Genomic DNA, 23202 nt, shown 5'->3' with positions numbered 1-23202 from the left:
GCACACAAGGAATGTTCAGAGAAAGGATTTTTATTTCATGTATTTAATTTTTTTTGGAGGGGTGGCAAAAAAAACAAAGACAAAAACCAACAAAAATCACAGGGGCAGATAAACTCAACTGCACGTGAAAGAACATATTTATATTAGTCGCTAAATGTTCAACTCTGCACTCCAAAAAAACAATATTAGCACGCTTGCGTAATTTTTCTTATTTTCACACTCTATTTTTTTTTTAAATTCCTCTCAATAGTGACACACATTTAGGAATCACACTCTCTCTAAGTAGATCTGTTTACAGTGCCGACCATGCAGAACCATGTAACAGTAGCAGAATCCATTTATCAAGTCCTAACTAATCAATTAATGAAAATTGGAATCTTGACACTGGTGTCTAAAATTGATTCACAGTGTCTAATGGGGTAAGCAAACCTTTTAAAATAGTTGTTAACATGGCAGGACGAAAGTGGTGGAATTTAAATGTTACCCCTCCAATTACTTTATTGATTTAATTAACAGTCGATAATATGGAGGCCAGAATGGAGTGTCGCTTTGATAGACGCAGTCAAATATTGCGACATTCAGAACAACAAAAGCTTTCAATTTAGTGTTAGAGGTTAGAGTAAAGAGAGAGAGAGATTGTGTGCGTGTGTGTGTATGTGTGTGTGAGAGAGAGAGAGAGAGAGAGAGAGAGAGAAAGAGAGGCAGAGTTGAATTCTGACATGCTTTATTCCTTTGTGTGAGTGTTAGAGCTCTGCTGTGTTGCGATCGTCCTCGCGTTGGTGTGAGGTGTAAATTGCAGCGCCAGTGAGAGTGGGAGGGGTGTTTTGTCTGATTGGGAGCCAGACTTTCTCCCCAAACACTGAAGCTTCAAACCTCACACACCCGTACTTCACCAGTCATAATTAAGTCAAACAAACATGTAAGTGTTACACCAACATTCTCTCGTTCTCTCACACCCCCCCGACACACACATACTCTCTCCCCTTTAACTCTTTGCCCTCCCTTTCTTCTGTTAATTAAAATAGGGAACCAATTAAGACTTTGCAAAAGTGATAACAGTGGCCATGAGTTTCTTTCGTTCTTTTTCTAAAGTGCTGTTAAAGACTCCCGAGCTGGGAGTGGAGCCAGCAAAGCAGGTGCGGAACTGCACAAGTGCTGAAGGGCCTGCACTGTGACGTGATGACCGTACGACACGATGACCGCATGATGTCATCGTGTCGCACAAAAGGGGAACTTTGGCCACGAAAAGGCTTCATTACAGACCGATGAAGTGAAGGGGCGGGGGGGGGGGGGGTGAGTCACAGGGTGATGAATGTGAGTCATGTGACACCTACTTCATTTCATGATGCCAGGCTGAGTGGATATCAGAGATGACGTAAAAATGCGTGCTAACAGAGTCGATAAAAGTGCTGAACAAGTGTGCTGGAATACTGTCCAGGCTCAAAGTAGGAGTGCAGAAACTGAACCTCACTCTCCACCCCACAATGACCCCGCCCCGTGGGCGGTCCTCCAGAGGCGGTGGGACGGAGTGGAGCATTACTCACTGGCATAGGGCGAGTTGGCGGCGGAGCCGTTGAGGAAGCTGGGCGAGGCGCTTAGGTTGCTCATGGCGCCGGCGTTGCCATAGCCGTTCATGCTGGTGGCGACGGTACTGTAGCTGCTCTGCTGGGGCGTGGAGCTGGGCACATAGCTGTGAGGAGACACACTGCTCGTGTTCCGACTGAAGCCTGTTGGAGGAACGGAGAGACAGAGAGAGAGAGATGGAAAGAGAGAGACACAGAGAGAGAGAGAGAGGCAGAGAGAGAGAGAGAGAGAGGCAGAGAGAGAGAGAGAGAGAGAGAGAGAGAGAGAGATTGACCAAGTTCTTTTGGATTTCTAAGAGATAAAATATTCACAGAATGATGCTTTATTCCTTTCAACAGGCTATGTCATTAAGGTCAAGTTCTTAAGAAAGGGTTTATTTCTTAAAATACGAATGTTAGCCGTTAGTTCCAAGCACAGTGGGGTTCTGCCACCCCACAGTGCCTTCATCAGCGCACCCTCTTTAAGACTGACACTGTCACCAATCCTCAAACAGGAGCACATTCACAGAAGGTGAATGGCACACGTCCACAGCGACTAAAACACACAAGGCTTTCAGAGCCTGACCTTCTCACTAATAGCTCTGCTAGTCATAGCACAGTGTCTGAGAAATAACTACTGCGCTGAAGAAGAGGCGGGGCTTCTGTGTTCAGAGCTCCTGGATGTCCCACCTCGCTGTCGGAGGGTCTGACGACTTTTGCCCTGCAAATCCTCCTCCCTCTTGGCCAAACACTTGCACAAGGGAGTGTATTGCTTCATCCAATAAGGCACTCAGGCCCTGATTTAGTAAAAGTTTGCATGTGCCAAGTCAAGAGGCCAAAATAAAGACGATACATAAGGCTTATCTGGCAATGCCTTTTTGGTTTTATTATACGTTAATTTCCCTTTTGTTCTTCTACTGGGGTGACACACACGTCCCTTAACTTACATGGTTGTTATTACCAAGAGCACTAACTTTATGTGTGTGTATTACTTGTTTTACCACTGCAGCACCTAAATACACTTATTTTGTCTATTCAGCTAGCATCTCTAATTCTGCAATCTCAATTTTTTTTTTCCATTTTAGTTTATGTTTCTGGTAGCTCTCTCTGAGAACCGAGCTCCCCTTGTGGCTGTGGAGAACATTTAGTACACACACATTTGGTTCATAAATCACCCACAAAATGACCACTAATTACGCACTAATTATGTACGCAATTTCCCTCCCAAATTAGCACTCAGAATTCTGTGGCTGAATTACCATGCGCACGACCCTTACCCTGATTCCCTCCTTGCGAGGACTCGGACACGTTGACAGCGAGCTGTCCAGTAAAGGAGTTGACGCCCATCATGCCAGCGTGGACGGAGCTGTTGGCCAACCCCGTCAGCTGGTTGGGGTTGCGGGGGACGTTGTAAAGCGCCTCAGCAATGTCGGCCGCACGCTTCAGAATGATCTCCTGTGGACGAAAGCCCCCACCATCAGTCTCAGTTCACTCCAACCAGTCTGTAGCCTATAGGCTGCAGACGAGAATCGAGACTGTGTGCCTTCTCACCGCCTAATTTACCAGCTGTGGGTATGTCATTACCAGTAGACGTTTGTGTTCCGCTGCTAAGAATGTAGAGACTAAACACCTCACCTGGTTGTTATGAGGCATCCCATACAAAGCTTCCACCAGATCAGCTGCCCTCTTCAAAATCACCTCCTACAATTGCCATCCAAAACACACACACAAACACACACAGAGAGAGAGAGAGACAGAGAGAGAGAGAAAGTGAGAAACAAAGGAAAGACAGGGAGAGGAAAATGTTGCACTTTAATCTCTCTCCTCCATGATCATCCTTCATCCATTTCATCCCCACTCTGTGCTAGGCCTTTGGGGAGAGACAGAGCAGCTTCAGTGATGTAGGTGAGGCAGCGAGTTCTGGCTTAGCCCCACCTACCAGTTGTTTGGCATTTGTTGAAGGAGGAAGGCTTCGCTAAAGGTATCTGGTTTGGAGAGGAGACAGTGCAATCTGTGCTACACAGTAAGGTTCGGCAGGTTGGGGGTGGGGTGGGGTGGGGTGGGGTGGGGGGGGGGACCTGAAGGAGGAACTGGAGAATGTAATGCGGGGGCAGCATCTGGACACCGTTAGCGGGCTTTTTAGTCGCCTTCAAAACATCTCGCTAACAGGATTTGCGGTATGAAGCCAGCACAGGGTGTCATGTATCCGTAACACATTGCAAAACTTCACACCAGTGGGAGTCAAGCACAGCTTAGGTCACATGAAAGCTTCAACCATCTTGCAAGCAAAAGCAAATGCTATTTTGCTTACTTTCTGCGGTGAAAGGTAACTGCTGTTCAATGCCATATTAGCTGTTTTTGTTACCATTTGCTGATACATGAAAAATGATCATGTTTTTTCTCACAGTCCCTGTTGTTTATATGTATGTGTATGTATATGTATGTTGTAGGAGGGTTCTGTGGCAGGCCACGCCCTTACATGCTGAACAACAAGAAGAAAATTGCTTTTTTTCCCCCCACTGCACGCTAACCTTGGCTCTGAAAAAATGCCTTGTGAGCACGTGCATGAAGTCAGCGTCAAAACATACTGCTTCTCATCCAGCTCTGGGCTGATCACACACATTCACACACACACACACACACACACACACACACACACACACACACACACACACACACACACACACACACACACACACACACACACACAAACCGAGGTACAAGACAAGGGAGGTCAGGCAAGCAATAAAGGATTTTAGTGCGCTGTCCAAGGTGCTAAATTCACTCAATTACAGCCATGCTGCCACTGAGTTAACCTCTCATTACCAATGCAGGGGGCCCGTGGAGGGCCACTGCCCACCAGGCGCTGAGAGGGGGGTGGGTCTGGCTGTAACCCAGAAAGAAGAGGCGTGGAGAGGAGATACAGGACAGCACAGGTCCTTGGAGGAACCTGGGGGGTGGTGGATCTCCAAAATGTGTGTGTGTGGAGGGCATCAGGCAGATATGAAGAGATGAAGGACAAAGGTTGATATTATAGGACAGAAAGGTGGGGCAGGCGGGACTCTCCTTTCCCCCATCTGTGTGATTGGTAGAGTCCCATAGGCTTATGGGTGTTTCAGGAGCACGTAAGTGTTGGGGGTTGGTCTATGGACTAAACAGTCTGCAAGCTGAGTGGAGATGAAAAACTCAAGTTGCCTGGAAACCTACATTTTTCTTTACTATAATGGAAAGAACCATAAGATGGGAAAGTGGTGATTTCACTGGAAAATGAGTGGTGACATCAGCATGTGTGTTTGTGTGTGTGTGTGTGTGTGTGTGTGTGTGTGTGTGGGTGAGTGTGTGTGGCTGTGTGGGCAGGGGTGTGTGTAACATTGACTGTAACTAATGAGTGAGCACTTACAGTAAAACTGAGAGTTCATCTTATAAATATCTATTCCTGACAATTCCTTGTCATCATCATTATCATCAGCATCTGCTGAGCTGCCGACTCAATGAAATAAATAAATAAGCCTGTTATAAATAAATAAGCCTGCTTTATAGTCAGGCAGACACATGCCATTTAGTTCCATGGAACCAACAACTGGACTGAGAGATCACTATATCACTATAAACCCCTAGTTTATTTAATCATTGCTCGGAGCAGTGGTAATTATACTTGAAAGTATCGTTATATTGCATATCACCATTAGACAGAGAGCATGGCTATATTCTACTTAAAACAAATTCAGACATTTAAAACCTGTTAATGAACATCACTGTATCAACGCCGCAGTGTTTAAAATCTAAAATCCATATTTTAATCATAGATTGAAACTGTACTATGATTTACAATTAAAAATCAAGTCATTTTTAATTCCACGACTTGGGTATTATAGCAGTATAAGTGCATACATTTAGCACGTAGCTCCTACCAGTAGCAAGCAGCCAAACTCGAGGGCCCCGTGTCCTCTGCAGGGCCCACAGATCCTTGCTTTGACACGCAAGCGGTTACTACATCAAAGTAACCGTGGACGGCTGGCCCGGCCTGCCAACCTAGGGCCACGCGTTCCAGCTTTCACATGAGCTAAATCAGGACAGCCGGTAGCATCGGACGGGGGAATCGGGCCGTGAAGGTGTCAGAGACGACGCGAAGAGCGACGCATGGGGGGCTTCCGCTCGAGTTCGTCAGCGGGGCTATCAGTGCCAAACGCTTTGTTAGTGTGGAGTAACGACTGGGCCGGAGGAGTATCGCCAACTGACAGACGCTTGATTATGCTGGATGAGAAGCAAGGGGGTTGAAACAGAAGCTTTGGGTCAAAGAAGTGCCTTCATTTTAACGTAGTTTTATATTGTTAACCTTGTCATTTACATATGACCACCCAATATATTAAATTATTAATTTTCGAAGCTTGTACTAATCTAAATGTGTACATCTTTTCACAGTGACGTGTTACACTATAGTAACAATTCTGTCCTAGTCTGTGCATCTTGGTATATTAATTATATTTTTAAAAGAACAAAAGAATAAAATATGTGAATATATAAAGGAACACACAACGTGCTAGAAATGCTGTTTCTCACATCTTGTGAATATGTGCGTGAGTTTATCTGTTTATCAGTTTATGGTTCACCATATATGGACAGACACGTTCTGTCTGCTGTGATCTCTATTATTCGGCTTTACTTACACCGCAGCTCTATTGATTAAAGCAGCATAAAAAAAACCGGAGTAGAATGACATCATTTTGCACTGCCAGTTAGGAGCATGACATCATAAGATGGTGACAGGGCATTTATTGTAAAGGGACTGGCACATTGAGCCAAAGCCAGGCTTCCTGTTGCTCACTTGCATTTAATGGCATTAAATGGCATTTTTTTTTGGCTAGTCAGCAAAATTAAGTGAGCAAAATCAGGTAGACTGAAATTTGTTTTTATTCAGAAATTTTGAATTTTGTTCAGCAAGTACATAAACAGTACAAAATAACATATACACACACACAAACACATAAACAGATGCATACACACAGAAATACACCTACATACACACACACACACACACACACACACACACACACACACACACACACAATCGCACAAATAGAGCTTCACTTAAAAATTGACCAGTAAAAGCCTCGAAACTGCCCAGCTTGCGATAGCGCTAGAGTTCCCCGTGGCTGTGGCATGAATATCCAGTAAGCCATTGGAGGTTCTGTCTCCTGCCTCTAATCCGCTCACACGGGCCGCTACACAGTCTGTCCCCCTTAGCCTGCCATTCCGTGCAGGGCTCTAGTGTGGAAATTACCCAGGTCTTCCAATGGAAAAGTCCACTCTTCAACTTGTGTGGCGTGCAAGTCTGCACGTATAATTCATGCTATGTGTGTGTATGGTTTTGTTCCTAGGGTTTTTTTGTTAATTTTTTTTCAAACTTAATTAGGTTTAAAGTTGATATTTGTCATGTTTGTTATCATATGTGCTTCTTTAAAGCAGCTGTAGAAAAGAGGCAGTCAGTTGTGTAACTGTAATTATATCTGCATCTCAATAGCCTGTCAGAAATTTGAAAATGGGTAATAAATTTAATCTGCAGAAATATAAGATGTATAATATGTAGTCCACGTTTAGTGTTAAGAGTGTGTGCGTGCGCACGTGTGTGTGTGTGTGTGTCTGGGTGTCTCTCTCTTCAACTGTCTCTAAGTCAGGAGTGGCATGATTGAGGCTTGCTGTTGAAAAGCAAGTCCCGTCAACAAACAGTTATTACCTCAATAAAGAGGAGAAAATCGATGGGGCAGAGAGGAACAGCGAGCAGTGTGTGTGTGTGTGTGTGTTTGTCTCTGTGTGTGTGTGTGTGTGTGTGTGTGTGTAAGAGAGAGGGAGAGGCTGTTGATGCCAGCCTGGCCATTATCCAAGAAATAAGAAATAGTGAAAGAGAGAGAGTGAGAGAGAGAACGAGAGAGAGCGAGAGAGAACGAGAGAGAGAGAGAGAGAGAGACAACATAACATATCCTCTCTGTATTTCTGACCTCTTCATTGAGCTCAGTGCTGTTCTGAATGTCAGAGGTGCCAGAACGATTTCTCTTTCTCCACTCTCTCCCGCACACATCTCCCCCCCCCCCCCCCCCCCCCCCCACACACACATGCTCTGCTGTGACTCAATTACTAGTGGTGGAGCAATAATAAAGTCCGGGCGGCGAAGACTTCGATCGGCTGACCTGCTGGGAGGCACAAGCTGACTTCACCATGATGGATCACCTCCTGGTGCCCGGGCTCTCGTAAACACATGCACACACTCACACACACACACACACACACACACACACACACACACACACACACACACATGCATGCACATACATAAAAACATATGCTGCGCACACACACACACACACACACACACACACACACACACACACACACACACACACACACACAGACATGCACACCCACCCAAAAACACACACATACACACACAGTCTCTCTCAGGTCATCTTACATAAAGCATCTATACCTTGTTAAATAACATGAACTAACTTAATCTTTCCATACTGCCTAAACATTCTACCTGAATATTGACTTTCAGGATCCTTCGTGCACTCCTGCAATCTACCGAACACAAAGCAGTTGAATTCTGACGCAAAAGAGCGGTCTATGCCATGTGTTCATTTGAAGCCTGATCTCCGCGGAAAACCATGCCACATCTCGACAACGGCCCAGAGGCTGACCCACCCACCCACACAAACCCCAACTTCAGCACGTATGGTACGACTGAGTTGGCACCTGGTTCAGCTCAAGCATAACACACTTCACAGGGTGATTTTAATGCTCTTTCCTCTCTTGGGAATGTACCAGTTCATATCTGTCAAACCGGGAGGAAAAGGAAGCAAACAACTAAGGGGGATTCCAGTATAAACCTGGCAACCCCCTGAAAACAAACCTACAGTTATGTGTGTAATTTACTAATATGAGATGAGGAAGTACATTTTCTCTTTATGCACCACGACCACAGAATTGTTATTGATTCCCAGTGTGATACTGGTTGGCTGAGCAGTGACACTGGGCAGCAGCTTTGTAACCTAGCCTTGTCACAGACACAGAGAAATGCACTGGCCACCATGCTCACAACAGCAAGTCCTGCCAAATGACATCACTTAAGACTGAAGTATGCACACTCACACACACACACACATGCACACACACACACACACACACACATACACACACACAAAGGAGTTAAGTAAATAAGCACACTACAGCTGAGCACTGTTTCGCTTGTTTGGAAGAAGCGATGAGAGGAAAATCTATACATCCTCACTGGATGCGACAGTGAGCTCTGTTGCACCTAATTGCGATGAATGACTTGGTTCAGTTAGGGGTGTGTGTGTGGATGTGTGCCTGTGATTGGAAATGTGTGTGTGTGTGTGTGTATGTGTTGGAGGTTAATACGAGATAACAAAGAAAGGAGCATTGTGTAACTCTGCTGTGGAGGGTTCACTTGCGCTATACCACAGTGAGAAGCTGTGTATACTAAGCTGTGAAAAGACTCCAGACAATTACTGACTGCATAGTGCAAGCTAAGGGTCAGGTGTGTGTGTGTGTGTGTGTGTGTGTGTGTGTGTGTGTGTGGGTGTGTGTGTGTTTTAATGCATGTGTTTCAGTCACCAGGAAACATAATAATGTACTGTTCACCTGCTACAAACACACACACACGTCAAACTAAAGAGAGAGGGTTCTATCACCAAAAACATCAACAGTGGCTAAACTTCAAATAAGATCCTGGCAGACACATGCCTCCCCACCATAACAATAACGCCTAACGCATGCGCATCCAAGCCACGCCACCCCAATGATGCAACTCTCCTTGCACATCAGCAATGCTTGCTAGTGACGGGCCGAGTGCACCAAACATCAGCACATGGGTCTCATCGCTGAACCCATAACGACAGACGACTGAGCAGGCAGCCAGCTGAGTCCTTTACAAGTGACAATCATCACTTTGATGTCAGATCCTCACGCTAAAATCAAGACAATCTGGAAGCACTTAAGAGATGTGAGAGGCAGCTACGAGAACGGCCTGAAATGCGCACAGCTGTACGATACGTGGGTGTGAGGTCACGACCCGGCCCACCCAGTAAGGCTTCCCAATAGACCTGCTAGCGTCCTGGTTCTCGATTGACATAGTCCTCCCATCGATCAAGGACCCGAGACACAGCTGTTGAAATTCTTTGTCGCATATGTCGTGGCATCCTTTTAATCGTTGGAATCTTCAAATCAGCATTGCAACCATCCTCCTCGTAGTGTGTCTGATGTGCGGGATGGCATTGGTACAGGCTCTGTATGCACGATGTGAAGGCGGTGAAGAAGTCGTTACCTTCGGCAAGCGCTCAGGGTCCCCGGGGTGCCTCGGGATGACCTTCTGTAACCGCTGGAAACCGTAGTCGATGGTTGGCTCGTTCAGAGCTGAAACGTGGAAAGAGCTGATCAATAACAACGTATGACTGTTCCTAAAATTACAACTGATTACAGCTGTACTCTTAAAACCAATTAGGGATATTGTCTACAATGATATTCTTATTCAAAAGGACATTGTTTGTAAATTGTGGGGAAAAGTGGATTCTGATACTGAAGTTAGCTGAACTGGCAAATCAAGAAATCAAATCAACCAATCATTAAAATCTTCCATAAGCTTTTAAACAGCAAAATGGAGGCATCAACAGTCAAAAGCTTTTCTTCTGGACAGGTTAAAAAAAAAACACAACAAAAATCAAGTTGAAGTGCTTGTTAATGTAGTAGAAAGTGACATTAAAATACATGATTGTTATAATGGAAGCCATTGTATATTCCAAAGATTACCCATATTTATTGGACTGAGTATAAAAGCCACATATGGTATGGCAGTCTTGGGACTTTTACGGATTTTAAGGGGCATTTACACATTGCATTTTGGGTGGCAATTACTGGGCGTGAAGTCTTTATCTTGTCAGAAACATATAAGTGCATCCATCAGCCATAAGGATGTAAAGAGGGACTCAAAGACAGAGTTAGCAGTTACTTGACAAAAGTTGTTTTAATAGAGAAAAAATAGTGGACTAGTGAAGCATGGCAGACTCATCTGTGGCAGGGCTTTGTCTTTAAAAGCTCCCATAAGTACAGTTTGAGACCAAACCACAAAGGCAGAGAGCAAATGTGAGGGAGAAGGCTGTTCCACTTTTGGAAGGAGCTCCTTAAAATCATTAAGAATATTCTAAAACTGAGTAGGCATTTATAAGGAGCTGGGGTAAAGTGTCAGTTAGGGACAATCTTGAGCATACTGTGGCACCACTGTTCAAAACTCTCTGCCATGATGGTACTAAAAACTCACTGACCAGTCATAGATGTTCCTGACTGGAGCTGATCGAGGAGGTAAAGGAATTTTAATAGATGATAAAAGTGCACATAACTATAAAAGACCTAGATGTGGGTACCCCAAATATACTGCCCTAAGATCACTCCTTGTGCCTTCTTCAGCTTTATGTAATGATGTGGACCAGTACTAAGACTGACCCAGAAACTGTGTAATTCAGCCTTGACAACAGTCTTAGTATATTGTAGCGTAGTACCGTAGTGTCCCTAACACCTGCTCCCAACATTAGAACATGTTTAGAACTAGAAAAGAAAACCCTGATAACAAAATACACACACACACACACACACACGACAACTGAGGCCTCAAATAATGTGCTTCGCTTCCACAGCGTTTGCCAATCATGGAGCATGAAGATGGAGAGAAAAGAAAGAGGAGAGAAAATGAAAAAGTGGTTTGCATGGTGTCAGCGTTGGTTGTGGAAGGGTCACAACAAGCGTGTAGAGTTGGGTGCTTTCCTGTCAGTTACAGCAGATGGTTATAGCTCAAAGACTTCAAATTAAGTACTAATGATGTTAGCAAATGGTTCAATACAAAGGGTAGGAAACTTGAGACGATGCTGTTTGTAGTTAAATAAGACCTAAACGTTATGTTTTGCATCTGTGGATTACACGCCTTGTGCTAATCCATCAAATTTAAAATGGCAATACTTTGATATGTTTGGCGAAGGCTGTTGGTGTGTTGGTGTGTATTAATATTCCAGTATGGAGACCGATGGGCGAGCTCTCTGTGAAGCACATGCTCATGTCTTATGGATGTCAGAAGTAGTTTGCTCTGTTCTTATTGGCATTGATTTCTACATTGCACCCAATTGTCTCACACAGCCTGGGGAAAACATTCACTTACTGAGAGACCTGAAGGTCAAGCGAGAGAGAGAGAGAGAGAGAGAGAGAGAGAGAGAGAGAGAAGCAAATAATAAATTTGGAAACTGGTCTACCATCACATATTATTTTTAAAAAAACCACACACACACACACACACACACACACACACACACAAACTATCACCCCTGTTCCCAACAACTAAATAGAGAAAAACATACAAAAGTATGTTATTCCAACAGAGATAATTAGAAAACTATAATTGCTTAGACCACATTTACAGTAGGATAACAGTGTAACAACCTTAGCATAGTGAAAAGAAAATAATAAGGTTTACAGAATGGACCAGTCCTTTCTTAAAAAGTAAAAACCTTTACTCTACTTTCAACATGGATAACACTTTCACTCTCTCTCTCTCTCTCTCTCTCTCTCTCTCTCTCTCTCTCTCTCTCTCTCTCTCTCTCTCTCTCTCTCTCTCTCTCTCTCTCTCTCTCTCTCTCTCTCTCACACACACACACACACACACACACACACACACACCACAAACCTCAACAGTAGGTCATAAGTAAGTCTAGTGACTTTCCCCATAATTCTGCAGGTCAAAAAGTCAAGGCAGTGATAAGAATGCTGTAAAAACCCAGCAAAAACCGAGCCTTAATTTATCATTTTGAACTTCAGATGCCTTCCAAAACCTTCCACAGATGTGCAGAAGAAAACAGGCTTCAGAACAATTACAGAGCCGACTGTATGATCTTAAATAATCAATAAATCAATTATGTAATGTGGCTTAAACCTGATCCAAGACATCAACCATGCGACAGTTAACATATACGCCTTGACACAGTTATTTTACAGTGTCAGTATAAGTGGGTTTCTAAAGAATCTTAAAATGAAGGTCATGTATTAATCCCTTGGAAATGATAATCTGAAACTGAATGGCACAAACACCAATCAACTCTTTAAATATATACTTTCTATAAAAACGCCTGTGTCTTAAATGGGGAAGTGGGTCTGTTGTTGGCCTAAATTTGCACCGTAGCTGGATACAATATTTGCTACATGTGAAACAAGTGCTAACCACAGTGTATTTATAACTTAGCCCTGCTCCATTTTATTGTTCTGTGCATACCACCACATGGCTTGGATTTGCTCAGGGATGTTGGTTTTTAGTTCCCCCTTGAGCTTCAGTGCTTAAATGCTCCAAAATAGAATCTGAGGCCAGCCTGGAGATGTAGCAACCGTTTTCGCTACATGCTAACTTAGCAGTGCTAAATGTTACATTACAGCGGGAAATAGTTAGCCAGGGACACACATTAGTGTTTAAATACGATCTAGTATTTGAATACTACAGTATTTCTCTCAGATTATCCAAATGCACACTATATTTCCTTTGGTGACCATTAAAACATCATAATGGTGTTTTTGAGGCAGCAGCTTCAAATCTTTGCCTAATTGATGATTAAATTCAATGCTGATTTATTCATACATTTCTAAGCAGGTATTTCTGCAAACCTCATGAACTGAGATGTATCCATGTAACTGTCTGAAATGGAATGAAGCTGACCTCAGCAGGGTTTGTCTACCTCAAAACCACGAGTCTCTCTGAACACAGCCAACCTCTAAAGCACTGAAAAACCAGTACTGGAAAAAGGCAACACCTTACACTTAGCTTCTAGTCGACCTTTCTCACAATAACTACAGCATTAATTGCTAGGAGAGGAAATTCACAGCTGATTTCAGCAGTAGAAACTGGAAGAGAAATGTTTAAGAAATGTATAAAAATGACATTAGCTACAGTAGATACACAGACCTTACAGGTTTCTTAAGGTTTCACAAAAGGAACAAGGCAATAACGGATAGTTGCAGTGGAATAAAATTACTTAAATTACCAGCAAGACACTATCGGTCGGTGTCTAGGAAAATGTCAAATTGATATGACTGGAATTACTTCAGCCATAAATTAATGAGCAAATAGGCTGCTGTGTGTTCGGTCTCTCTCTCTCTCTCTCTCTCTCTCTCTCTCTCTCTCTCTCTCTCTCTCTCTGACCACATTGTGAGAGATCTCTTGCAATCACACAGATCAATGCTCATTGAAATTTCATGAGGGCAGATGCAGTCCTCATCATATTTCACAATAATGACCCCGACGGGAGGAGGAGAGGGGAGGAGGAGGAGGAGGAGGAAGAGGAGGAGGAGGAAGAGCGGGAACAGGAAAACGATGGGGAAGAGGCCCAGCCCACCGAGTGCACATACGGTCATCAACCTAATTACCTCCAACACAACTATGGATGCACATCCATCGTATTAGAGCGTAGCGTGCACCCTAATGGTATGTTCCGCTAACTCAAACCAAAAGAGCCAAGGAGGGTTTCAGTGTTGATTTGAAAAGTGCTGAACTATAACTACAGCACCTCCACTACACTACAATTGTCCTGTGGGCTGAACTAGAACTACAGCACCTCCACTATGCAACAACTGTCCTGTGGGCTGAACTAGAACTACAGCACCTCTGCTGCACTGTCCAGTGCGTTTCCACTGTAAGTGGTCAGATTAGACCCATGTAATTTAGTGCAGAAGGCCATTCTTCACAATGTCACACAGTGAACACACACGTGTAGGTGTGTGTGTATGTGTGTGTGTACATATATAATAAAGTAAGGAAAAGTGGAGAGCACCAATTCCCCCTCCTTCGTGCTTTTCCGGCAGGCTCCGGTCGTCCACCGTCTCCCCTTCCAGGTGCGATGTCAAGGCGAGGGCTCGGGATCGATCCCCATGCCGGCGTGGCGCTCAATACCTCTGAATTATTGCTTCATTCTTCCCTCCTTATTATAGATGAGTTATTTTTTTTCCCAAGCCATTCCACTTTAAGATCAATAGAGAACAGTCCTATTCTTATATCTTGCCTCCCCTGGTCTCTTTCTAATATAGCAAGAATGTGCTCTGCTTCTGGTGCGGGGGCTCGTCAGCTGAGACTCATGTGGTGGGACAGGGGAGGTTGCTTGGCATTGTTATGGTGGTCCAGGCTGAACATGATGCTACATTTTAGATTAGTCGTCTGCTAATAGCTTTTCTATCCTTGACTGGTGTGCACAAACACGCACACACACACACACACACACACACACACACACACACACACACACACACACACACACACACACACACGCATATACTCTTCATGACACCTGAGTGCTTGGTATTATGCCCAGTATCATGCCCACATGCCCAGTGGAGCCTTGTCTGAGTGAGAGTGAGAGTGTGTGTGTGTGTGTCCCCACTGAGATTAACTTGCAAAACCTCTGCAAAACCGTAAAAAAAAGTTGTAAACAGATGTAGTGTATACAGATTAGACGATCAACTTCTGCTGAGTACTGCCAACAGGACCTGAGGGAGGAAGAGGAGCTGAAGCAAAACGTGGCCATGTACGACCTGCTAAGAAATAAAACATTTCTGGTGAGTCGTCTTTGCGTGAAAGTCATATTTCCTCATTATATCACATGATAGCACACTTTTCTGGCGCTGGCTGCGGCTGAGGCTTGCCTGGGCCTTGTCTTGGTAGGTACTCTGCTCTATTGATCGCTTCTTCACACTTCCTCTTTATAAACCCCCCCAGCACTGACATTTAGTTTCGCCGGTGACAGCACACCTCCACTGTCAATTACAGGAGATGTATTAGGTACAGTGTACACTTTGCAACTAAGGCAGGACCAGAGTCACAGACTGAGAGAGAGGGAGCGAGAGAGACAGAGAGAGAAAGAAAGAAAAAATAGATAAAAGAAAAGATAGAAAGAAGCAGTTAGAGAGTCTAAGATTTTCCCAGATTTTTAAGATTTCTCCATTGACCACATGCAATTAAATTATGTAGGCCTAAATATAAAACTATTATTTAATTTATTAAATATTTTTTACTCATAAAAAACTGGCCTCCTACCCACCAATCAAACAATAAAACTCACTGCCTCACCTGCTTGATCTCCCATAACACCATCTTCCATAATTCCACTCAAATTCTTTTCCCTGCTTGACTGATTTTGCAGGGTACAGTTCTTGACGGGGCACTGGCAGTTTCCAGGTAGCCATTGATTAGCGCATAGCTGGGGCCTGGCAGCAGGCGTCCGTGCCTCTGCCTGTATTGATTTAATTAGGCCTGAGGAGCTGTGAGCGCAATCTATTCGCAGATAGCGCGTTCCGCTAACAGAGGCTGATTAGCCCTGCCAGCTGTCCGCTGGGTACCGGCTATGCCAGGGGCCAGATGCCACTCTCCCTTGCCAGTGGCAGCACTGCAGTTTTAACTGAAAAAGGGACCGAGATCACAGAGGAGGAGGAAGTTAAGGAGTTTGGGCTTCATTAAGAGCCCTGAATTGCAGTAGCTTAGATTGATTAGGCAGTGAAAGGGATACGTCAGTACAAATTAATGGAGCATTCCGAAAAGGGTTGTACCTAAGATAAGACTCTAAAAAAAAATAAAATAAAGTGGGGGGGGGCAAAAAGAAACATATCCATTGTATCTATTTTTCATTCCCTGCTAATCTATGACCATGAAAATTGCATTTGCAAGCACACGCAGAGAGCTGTGTGTGTGTGTGTTTCTATGCACCTGTCTTAACCCTCCTCTATATTCCTGATTTTACCACGATAAAGGAAAAAAATCTAAAAGTGAAATCATTAGGTCAAAATTAAAGCTTTTTCTGGTTTTAAACGTGCTCTCGTGGGTGTCTGAGGTCCACCCTAGTAAATTAACATCTGCAGACAAACCCCAAAATGATAAAATTGGCTAATGAGCGCTCAGGGGTTGACCTTTGACCTTGTGGATTTGGGCATTAGTGGGTGGGTTTAGGTTTTAAGGCGAATGCAAGACTGTCTCATGTAGAGTGAATAAACACTGGAGGTGGAAGGACACAAGGACTCTGTCTCTCTCTCTCTCTCTCTCTCTTACTTTCTCTCTCTCCTCTCTCTATCCCTCTCTATCTCTCTCTTTCCCTGTATACGAGATAGAAATAACAAGACCACGTCATGTATATTTCTCAGTAAACAAAGATCTACTTATTATAGACTTGTGTGTGTGTGTGTGTGTGTGTGTGTGTGTGTGTGTGTGTGTGTGTGTGTGTGTGAGAGCGCGAGAGAGACAGAAAGAGAGAGTGAGAGAGCTAGAGAGAGAGAGTCACAGAGGGAAATGCACAGTTCAGCTCATTAAGAGCCTGCTCAGATTGCTCTGGGATTTGGTCTCCTCCTTAAGAATGCCCTCAGTGAACTGCAGGAACTGGGTGTGAGACATGGTCTAACATACGGGCTGAAGGAGCGAGGCACTCGGGCGTTTGTTTGTGTGTTTTTGCATCTGTGTGTGTTTGGCTGTCTGGAAAGGTTCTTTGTTTCTTCCCCTTTTTTACCCATCAAATGGCTTCAAGATGGAAGCCGGTAAAAAGCACACTGTTTTTCTTGCTGAGTTGTAACAGTTTTTACAAGCACTGGTCGTTACTATCTCCCAATCTACAGTAATTAAGGAAACAATACCCCCCTGTTGAACTCTACGTTTGTGTGTTTGTGTGTGTGTGTGTGTGTGTGAGAGGAGGTGTGCATGTCTGAGGAGGTGTGTGTGTCTGAATTTGTGTGTGTCTGAGGAGGTGTTTGTGTCTGAATTTGTGTGTGTCTGAGGAGGTGTTTGTGTCTGAATTTGCGTGTGTCTGAGGAGGTGTTTGTGTCTGAATTTGTGTGTGTCTGAGGAGGTGTTTGTGTCTGAATTTGCGTGTGCCTGAGGAGGTGTGTGTGTCTGAATTTGTGTGTCTATGGAAGTGTGAGTGTCTGAATTTGTGTGTGTCTGAGGAGGTGTGTGTGTCTGAATTTCTGTGTGTCTGAGCAGGTTTGTGTGTGAGGAGGTGTGCATGTCTGAATTTGTGTGTGTCTGAGGAGGTGTGTGTGTCTGAGTTGGTGTGTGTGGGTGGGTGCATGTCCTTTTCATTGCTATATTAAAGACATAATATAAACACAATGCAGATGATTTATCACAGATGACTTCAATGGGAAGCCATAAAGAGTACTAATAACATAAACACATACAGACCTATTCGCCTCATTTCCTCTCTTGCCCTAATTTGGGACTGGTCTGAGGTCAGTCTGGGTATGAGGGCCTACACATGTCCACTGTCATTAGTTACTCTTGTCCTTGGATAAAGATACTGATACTGATCCTGGACCAGCACAGCAAACTGTCAAATGCAGCTCTGGTCTCAAGGCAGCATTCAAGATCAGCCAAGAGCTTATCCGTACACAGGAAGTAGAGTCTCGGGAGAGTGATGTGTCCCACATCAGTGCCTTCCACGACAGGAAGAGGGCAGCCCTCATGCCAAGGCAAGCAAGTTTATGCTCACAGACCTTGGAAGCTTCACCGTTCTCCGTCTTCATCCGTCTGCCCCCAAGCCCCAACGTTCTCGGTTATGTTTGGTCAGTTGAGCGGAGGGGGTATGTGATCTTACCGGTGTAGATGAACCTGCCTGGCGTGCCTTTGCAGAACTGCTTGGACTTGTAGGACAGCGTGACCTCCACAACCCCGGGAATGTGGCGAGGAGGCGTCTGCACCCGGATGGCGTGAGGTGTGATGAGCTGCTCACAGAGAGAGAGGGAGGGAGGGAGGGAGGGGGAGTGAGAGAGAGAGCGAGAGAGAAGAAGAGAGTTAGGAAGATACATTTTTAAAAAAACAGTCCTCGTTCTACCTGTTGGCATTCTTGCTTCATTCATTTTGATTTTATCAAAGGAGCTTTTAATTCATTTAATAACTGCAATGTCTGCTTTGGGGATATTTTCATTTTAATTGTGCATAACTTGCACGCATAAACAAAGCTTAGAGGCAATTGTTTATTGCGTGGTAAGCGCTTCACTATTAGTCCAGTGGGCTGGTTTGTCTGTGTGTAGCATGATTCCAGCAATTACCAGTGTACTTCAGACAGGATGGACAAGCAATGCTAATGCTGGCCTAGATCCAAGGCTGCTGGTACACCCAAAATCCAGAATACATCTTGTGTGTGTGTGTGTGTGTGTGAGCGCGTGTGCGCACGCATCTGGTTGATCAGTATCAGGGGTTTGACAGCGGGTGGGTCTGCTATAGAGGCACACAGGGGCTCTGCCTCACAGGATCCCCAGAGAAACACTAATTAGAAACATGCTTCCACTTGCAGTCCCAGATCCTAAACTGTAGGCTGCTTTTAGCCCTGTTCACAATCACTGATCACTGAACACAGCACTCGTGCCTCTTCCAGTCCCCTAAATCCGACCTTCAACCGGGAGTCTATGTGCAAGCTTAAAAAAAATGAACCGAAATAAAAGATGGGGAAAGTGAAGACTAGCGAGGCGCTCTGGGATGCTAATCCAGGCTCTTTCCCATTTCCATTACTGTTTAATGAATCTTACAGCCATTACAAAGCTTCAGAAGGAAAAAACATTACAAATCCATAAATTCAATATGGAAATGAATCTGTTAATATTATTAGGAAATACTATTAATGTTATTAATATTAAACAATGTCTTTTCAACATCAGTCAGCAATATTCAGCTTCTTAGGATTTGTGTTGAGTGAAAGTAGCTGAAAGAGAGAAAGAAAAAAACGACAAGAGATTAAACAACCATATGCGGAATTCTCTCCCTTGCCCTCTCTCTCTCTTTCTCTGTCACTCACTTTCTCTCTCTGCTATATCTGTGGTAATCAGATCCATAGCTGATGGGTGTAGCGGCTGAGGGGGAGCAGGAGGCCCTGGGTGGGCCCCCTCGTTTGGGGGCTACGGGGTTAGGGGCGAAAGGTCAAAAGGTTAAAACGTCCACAGGAACAGCTAGAGGGGGAGGAGGCAACTCAGCACATTAAATGTGTCCCAGATGTATGCTGTCATAACTAGCATATGCACAGGCACACACACACACACACCACACACACACACACACACACACACACACACACACACACAAACACACAATGTGCCTCACTGTGCAGACATCCTACACATTAGCATGTGTGATCGTTCCTCAGTCTTTTAATTGTGCACCTCCTTGAGTGTATCAAAGGTTCTGGATGAATAAATAGTGCAGAGTTTGTATCTGAGACAATTGCTGTAAAGAACTGCTTTGCAACCCCATGGAGGAGTTACATTTGATCAGCCTACTTGCCCTGTGTGTGTTGTGTGTTTTGTGTGTGTTGTGTTGTGTGTGTGTGTGTGTGTGTGTGTGTGTGTGTGTGTGTGTGTGTGTGTGTGTGTGTGTGCATATTTGCATATCTACGTCTCCGCACTTTCTCACAACACTGGCTGCCATCAGCAGCCTTTAAAGGGTCTGTTGTGGAGCCGTTAGCCAGTGTATCATATGAAGCACACTTCCCCACATAAAGACTTGTCAAGTCAAATAAAAGGCACCTTTAATAGCATTACAATATTTAATGGCTCATGCCAGATGAATTTATCACCTGCATAATACCAGCATCTTGTGCACTTCATTAGAGGCAAAATGCCCCAACCTGACAGCAGAGGGGAACAGATGAAGGAAGTGCCATTTTAAAATACTCTTTAATGGCATGCAATGGCTTTTATTTAACACACTATCTGGCAGTACAGTATTACTTAAAATGTTAGTACCTGTACTGCTTAGAACTAAACATCTGTCTTTGTGCTGTATTAGGACTTTAAATGACATGGGCTAAGATTTCAACGATTTAGGCTCATTAATGCAATGATAAAAAGGAATTCGTGTGAGTCCATCATAATATCCTGACATTTTGTAACTGGTAGTCAGGCTAGCGGCTAGAAAGAAAAAGTTTGTGATCCCTTCGGAATTACCTGGATTTCTGTAATAATGGCTCAACTAAAAATGGATAAGCCATGCCTAGCGGTTAGGAGGTAAATCTGGCCCATTCCTCCATATACACATTTTAGTTCATGTATATTTTTGGAAGTCTTGGTTTGACTAGCCTACTTCCAATCACACGACAGTATTTCAATTTGATTGGGTACAGCACTCTAACTTGGCCATGTTAAGTTCCAAGGAATTTCTCCCATTCGAGTCTATGTTGATTTAGTCCCGTGTTTTGGCTCATGGCCGTGTCAACCCAACCCCTTGAGTTTTAGATCAAAGTTTAGATGTTCTGTCGCAGAATCTTCTGCCGTGGCTCGGAATTCATCCGTGACTGCAAACCATACAAGCCACGCAGGTCCACTCTGAAACACCAAGAACTAACTAACTAACTAACCTAACTCTATAATGCCAAGTGCTTCACTGGAGATGAGGTTTTTTTGCTGGCATGCAGTGTTTTCTTTCTTCAGAGTTTAGTAGTGTGCGTTAATGTTCAGCCTTGGTCTCATCTGTTCACTGCAGGGGTTTCCTAAGTGGCACATTCATTCGGTGACTTTAATGCTGTTGTATGTTCTTACGAAAAACACTTCTACACAGTGGACAGATGAAAGCCCATGCAGGAATTCCCCTGTAATCTGCTTCCAGTCCTGTGAGAATCTACAAACGTCCTTTTGTGGTCTTGTGAAATGTGCTCTGACCGGGCCAGAAGAACAGGTACCAAAAACTGTGGATTTTAATATGGCAGGACAGGCCAAAACCCCACCTGCGTGGACAGAAACACCTGACTCCATTTAGCCTCTTCTCCAGAGGTCATTGTCCAACGTACTATTTCTGTCAGTGACCATAACATAAAACAAAGCATTCAGTAATTTGTGTACTTTCCCTTTAAGTTGTGTCTAAGTGGAATGCGTGTGCATGTATACTGTGCAAAAGAGAGCTTTTTTGTGCTGTGCATGACAGAGATTAGACCTTCTATTATCCCTGTTCTCATTTCTATAAGTAACACATCTAAGAGCTGTGGATGTTCCTACAGCACATACATGAACGGTCAACAAAATTACAAGAACGGGCCCTTCCCATGTCACTTTGCAGGAAACCAAGTAAGTACAATACTGCCAAGCTGAATTGGAGTCTGACTCGCATCTCCCAAGATCTCTGCTAGTCTGGGTTGGAGTAGAAGTTAAATTGGAATAACTCCAGTGTTACAAACTCAGATAGAGATCAAACCAAATTATTAAAAGCATTTTTTGCCAAAATGCAGATGAGTTCATAGAATCCAACAATCTAAGGTTGCAAATCCCAACAGCCCAACGATAGGCTCTCCTCTCTGTTGAGGTCAGGGAAGTGTTTTTGCTCCCCGAAGACCAATACAGAGAGACTGAAGAGAAGCTTCTTCCCGCAGGCTATTCGGGCCCTGAATCAGGGCAACTGATGTACTGTGGGGATTACTCTGTGTATGATGTCCACAATTACATCATACAAACTGTAAAAACTGTAAATAGTAAATTGTTAAAACTGGAAATTGTACATTGTATATATGCATATTATACATTCCCTCTTCATCCATCATAACATATTTATTTATTCATCAAACTGCATCCATTTCCCTGTATCTCTCCTCGGGTCGGACAGAGCAGTTGCAAAAAAGCATTTCACTGCCAGTTATACCACGTATGACTATATACGTGACAAATAAACTTTGAACTTTGAAAAAATGTAGGGCTTAGCATCACTTCCAAAGCAGCTAACACGGCAACAGTGAAGCAGGAGATCCCGTAAAGGACTGTTGTGATCTGAAGCTAGTGTGATCTCAGTCTGTAGCTAGTGTGATCTCGGTCTGTAGCTAGTGTGATCCTGGTCTCTAGCTAGAGTGAGCTTGGTCTCTAGCTATTGTGATCTCAGTCTGGAGCTAGAGTGATCTTGGTCTCTAGCTAGTGTGATCTCGGTCTGTAGCTAGTGTGATCTCGGTCTGTAGCTAGTGTGATCCTGGTCTCTAGCTAGAGTGAGCTTGGTCTCTAGCTATTGTGATCTCAGTCTGGAGCTAGAGTGATCTTAGTCTGTAGCTAGTGTGATCTCGGTCTCTAGCTATTGTGATCTCAGTCTGGAGCTAGAGTGATCTTAGTCTGTAGCTAGTGTGATCTCGGTCTCTAGCTAGTGTGATCTCAGTCTGTAGCCAGCGTGATCTCGTTCTGTGGCTAGTGTGATCTCGGTCAGTATCTGGTGTGATCTCTGCCCTGTTCACTGCCTGAGCCGAATTAAAGACGTCACTTTTGTGCGAGCAGGCTCAAAGAGGGCTCATAAAGTTCTCAGAGAGTTCTCCCCACTCACCTCGCTCCACACCAGCATGGTGCCGAAGATGACCTGCAGTCCGTCGAAGAAGTTGTCTCCGATGATGATGACGGTGGCACCGCCTGTTGTCCAGCCCTCGCTGGGGCTGATGGCTTTGATACAAGGTGCTGCTGCATTCCAATAGAGGCGGACCAGGTTGATGAGAGACAGAGAGACAGAGAGAAAGAGAGAGAGAAATATATAGAGAGACAGAAACATTCTTTAATATTCTCTTTTGGTCAGCCAAAGCATATTCAAAAGACCTTTTTTTTTTTGTTTTATACCACATGTAGG

The 23202-nt window shown here is 44.1% G+C and overlaps 1 protein-coding gene across 3 annotated transcripts in view; it reads right to left on the bottom strand.

Moving 5' to 3' along the window:
- Positions 1-23202, bottom strand: part of LOC113585757 (transcription factor COE1-A-like) — a 44108-nt gene that overhangs the window by 5246 nt on the left and 15660 nt on the right. For 2 of the 3 annotated variants that reach the window (XM_035527221.1, XM_035527223.1), the window contains exons 5-10: positions 22909-23039; positions 18227-18353; positions 9904-9992; positions 3198-3263; positions 2840-3017; positions 1545-1727 (exon numbers count right to left, since the gene is read on the bottom strand). In XM_035527221.1, coding sequence (XP_035383114.1) covers positions 1545-1727; positions 2840-3017; positions 3198-3263; positions 9904-9992; positions 18227-18353; positions 22909-23039 — 774 coding nt within the window. The remainder of the gene's footprint in view (positions 1-1544; positions 1728-2839; positions 3018-3197; positions 3264-9903; positions 9993-18226; positions 18354-22908; positions 23040-23202) is intronic. The other variant, XM_035527222.1, reaches the window with a different exon arrangement.

Source organism: Electrophorus electricus, chromosome 6, assembly GCF_013358815.1.
Source record: "Electrophorus electricus isolate fEleEle1 chromosome 6, fEleEle1.pri, whole genome shotgun sequence".
NCBI lineage: Eukaryota > Metazoa > Chordata > Actinopteri > Gymnotiformes > Gymnotidae > Electrophorus > Electrophorus electricus.
Note: the sequence above shows the minus strand (reverse complement) of the source record. Positions and strands in the feature narration are given on the sequence as shown.